Source organism: Musca domestica, unplaced genomic scaffold (genome assembly GCF_030504385.1).
Source record: "Musca domestica strain aabys unplaced genomic scaffold, Musca_domestica.polishedcontigs.V.1.1 44, whole genome shotgun sequence".
Lineage (NCBI taxonomy): Eukaryota > Metazoa > Arthropoda > Insecta > Diptera > Muscidae > Musca > Musca domestica.
The window spans coordinates 776,710-780,302 of record NW_026712334.1 but is presented as its reverse complement, the minus strand read 5'-3'; the positions used below and the strand labels follow the sequence as shown (position 1 = coordinate 780,302).

Here is a 3,593-nt window from a genome sequence, read left to right as displayed (position 1 = left end):
GATACTACGATATTCCAAGTTTGGACAAATAAAATTCCTCCTTCAAATATTGACGTGCTCACCGACAGAACATACAGATGGACTTAAAGTCATGGCTAGACTGATTCCAAATTCTCTGAAATTAATTTCGTCAAAAGAAACCTATAATTTTGTTCCTGATCCTTTATTTCAGTAAGACACATTTTGGCCTTAAAATGATATATACGATCTGTAGCCCTTGGGTAGATTGTGTCGAAATTTAGGGCTCTAACTCGTAACTACTGACCGATCAACGGCTTTGGTATAATGTTTTGTGCATTTTGAACTACTCGTACACCAACACTTGTAAAATTCTGACACACACTTTAAAAATTTCTATCTGTATTATGGTACAGTTCAACTCCTATGGATTTGTTTTGTGGTTTTAACAAAGCTTTTCTGATCTTAGTTTGTTATATAAAAAATACTATTTTCTTAATTTTTTAATAGTTTTTTTATTTTTTTAAATCTAATTTTCTCTTACAATAAAACTTAAACAATTATTACTAAATAAACTATATGCTAAAGCGCGTTCTACGCAATTGAATACCGAGCCAACATTAAAGTCTCTTTCTCTTTGGATGAAGCCGAGGAAGGAGAAGCATTGAAGATCGATTGAAACTCCATGTCAAACATTATTCGACCACTTTGTGGTTTTCATAGGAGATTCCAAGTTCCATTTGGATCATCAAAACTCGCCTCACATTGGAATGCCGCCCTGTTGCAAAATGTATTGTTGGTGGTATTGCATTTGTTGCAAGTGTTGTTGTTGCCGTTGGTAGTTGGACCAAGCTTGCTGTTCCCGTTGGCTCTGCAATAAGGCTGTCTGTTGGGCCAAACGAATCTCTTCGGGTGTTGGGAAATACACAGCGTTGGGTGTATAATGATGGGCATAGGCCATGGTATTTGTCATGGCTTGATGATAGGGATGATGATGATGGCCGCCATATGGTGAACCATAGTGCATAGCAGATTTTGTACGAATTGCACCTGGACCGAAGGAACGACCAATCATGGCATTGTTACTGCGTCTCAAGCGGCCGGTAGTTTCGCCAATGGTCAAATCCTCTGCCGACGGATCCAAAGCCCAGTAGTGACCACGTCCAGGATCGTCAAGGGCACGTGGTACACGAACAAAACATGGATTCAAACTCAGATTGTGACGTATGGAGTTTTGCCAGACACTCTTGTTCTTCTGGTAATAGGCAAAGTTATCGGCTATCCATTCGCAAATTCCACTCAGGGTTAGACGCTTTTCGGGACTACTTCTGATCGCCATGACAATCAAGGCACTGTATGTGTAGGCAGGTTTGGCATCTGGTGATTTGCTGCTGGTCGAAGATGCATCATCACTGGACAATTCCTCGGATGACTGTGATGTTGCCGATGGGCTGCTGGGAGCACTGGGTACATATGAATTTTCAATATCCTCGAAACATTGTTTCTTATCCGATAGCAGGGAACGAATGGAGAAATTCGATTGGAATACAGGAGCCATTTCGATGTGAGTGTGTGTGTGTGTTAAATATTGAATTGCTTGTGATAAATTTATTTTCTTGTGTAGAGATGTGTTCACTACGATTGTTGAGCAGTGACTGATGCCCTTCCACTCCTCCACCAAACTACTTATAGTCCTTGCCATATTCCAGGTTTGTCTCAACAACTCTCCTAAACCGTTCTAATCAACGGATATTCAAATTTAATTCGCCGATTTGTACGACATTTTTCAAATCTATGCCAAAAGCGCGACGGCGAGTGTGTGCGCGATCACTGACGATGGATTAATGAATCCTTAGTTTAACTCTGGCAATTCTTGAAGTAAGCTTAGCTTAAGAACTACTTGGCGACGCTGTGTGCCAAGGACTCTTCTATCAAATCCGCAAACTCGGCCCACAATCCGCCTTCCTTTCGGCTACCTGCTTGTCAAGCATCGGTGATCTTTACCCTTTCGCCCCCGGGCCAAGGAATTTCTTTGGCCTTTGATCGCTCAGATCAATGAAAGCCACTGGATTCATTCATTGATCCCACACTCGATCCAATTACGGGAATGTGTGCGTGTGTCATCGTCAACGACACCGCACACACATACCTGCCGCACCGAAGCCTTTCTTAGTGTTAGGGCGTGTATTCCTCTGATGCCCACATAGTTTGCATTGTTTAATTTACTAAATTACTAAATCCGGTTCCTTTAATCGGACTTCAACTCTTTTCCGTTTTAATCTTTGCAAAACATTCTTCTGCGTTCTTTATCTTTATCCTGTTTTAATCAGGTACCAGGAATTCCACAGCAGACAATTTGTAATTTGCGCAGAGGAAAGGGTTAAAGGCAAGCATCGAATTTTCTCGTCCGGATTCGCATATGAAAATTACATTTCGATGGAAATTTCATATACGTACATGCATATTTTTGGTTTGGAGGACGGCTAGAAAATCCCCTGGTGTTTTTGCCAAAACAATGACAATGGAACTAATGTGGGCTAATTTAAGAGTTTTGCTTCAAAATTATTTTGTTTTGTTTGACATATTTAGCACAACAATGCTATTCTTGGGAAGTTTGTCATGCAGATCATGAGATAATTTGCAAAAGGGTTAAGTGTTGCTTATTTGGCCATTTTGTCGCTAAACTATCACAGACAATTTGTGAGTCCAATGACGTTGATGTGTATGTGCATTGAGACTGGTAATTAAGTGAAAATGACAATTATTAGGCACATAAATATATGTTATTGAAATAAGCTGATTCGTTAGAATCGACCTTAATAATTATAATTTAATTGAATTTTAGGATGCCAATAAAAATCTTTGCTGAATTTATTATAGTCATGTGTAGTTTAACATTTTTAGTTCTTACACCAAGTACAATTAACTACGTAGACATTTTGATATTTAAATATTATGGTGTAGCAATTATTGCAGACAATATTTTTTGTTTAAATTTCGTGTTTTTTTCTTTCTATTAAAACTTACTAAACGAAAATAACAACTTCTTGACAAAATCTGCCGAGCTGGGCTCACTTTTGACATATAAGCATATAATTTCAAATGTATAATATTTGATTACATTTATTTAAACTTTTGCCTTTGAAATCTTTGTTTGGCTTAGAACGTTTCGGTTTAAAGTGAAAAACAGCAAATGGGTATTAGATCGTGAAATATTCAATTGAAATTAAAAACAAGTAAAAAACCAGTAAGCAAAGGCTATAGTCGTGCGGGGCCGACCATGTGATACCCTACAACACTACAATATATTAGAAGCACTCTTATATCCAAATCCATTTTGGAAGACTCCGCATTTGAAATTATGTCATAGAACATTGCCCAGATATTATCCTTATCTTTTTGTCCAGGAGCATTTGCCTAATATTTACGCTCTCCGTCTGTTGTTAGTTGTTGTGGTCCATTTTACAGCTAAGTATAATCCAATGGTCATCCGAAATGCTAGACTTCTTCCTTGTCCTTAACCCTCTTCTCAGGCAAATATCCGTGTCGATTGGCTTCAATTGTGGGATCAGGAAAATTTTTCTGTTTTTGGTTCATTTGAATCCCTAAATATTTTGCGATCATCTCCAAATGCA

General features: G+C 38.4%; 1 protein-coding gene across 1 annotated transcript; it reads right to left on the bottom strand.

Moving 5' to 3' along the window:
* Positions 1–472: 472 nt before the first annotated feature.
* On the bottom strand, positions 473–1,785 carry LOC101899225 (fork head domain transcription factor slp1). Its single transcript, XM_005180231.3, has one exon. It carries the CDS (start codon positions 1,658–1,660, stop codon positions 719–721), a length of 942 nt encoding a protein of 313 aa, XP_005180288.2. The 5' UTR covers positions 1,661–1,785; the 3' UTR covers positions 473–718.
* Between the last annotated feature and the right edge of the window lie 1,808 nt (positions 1,786–3,593).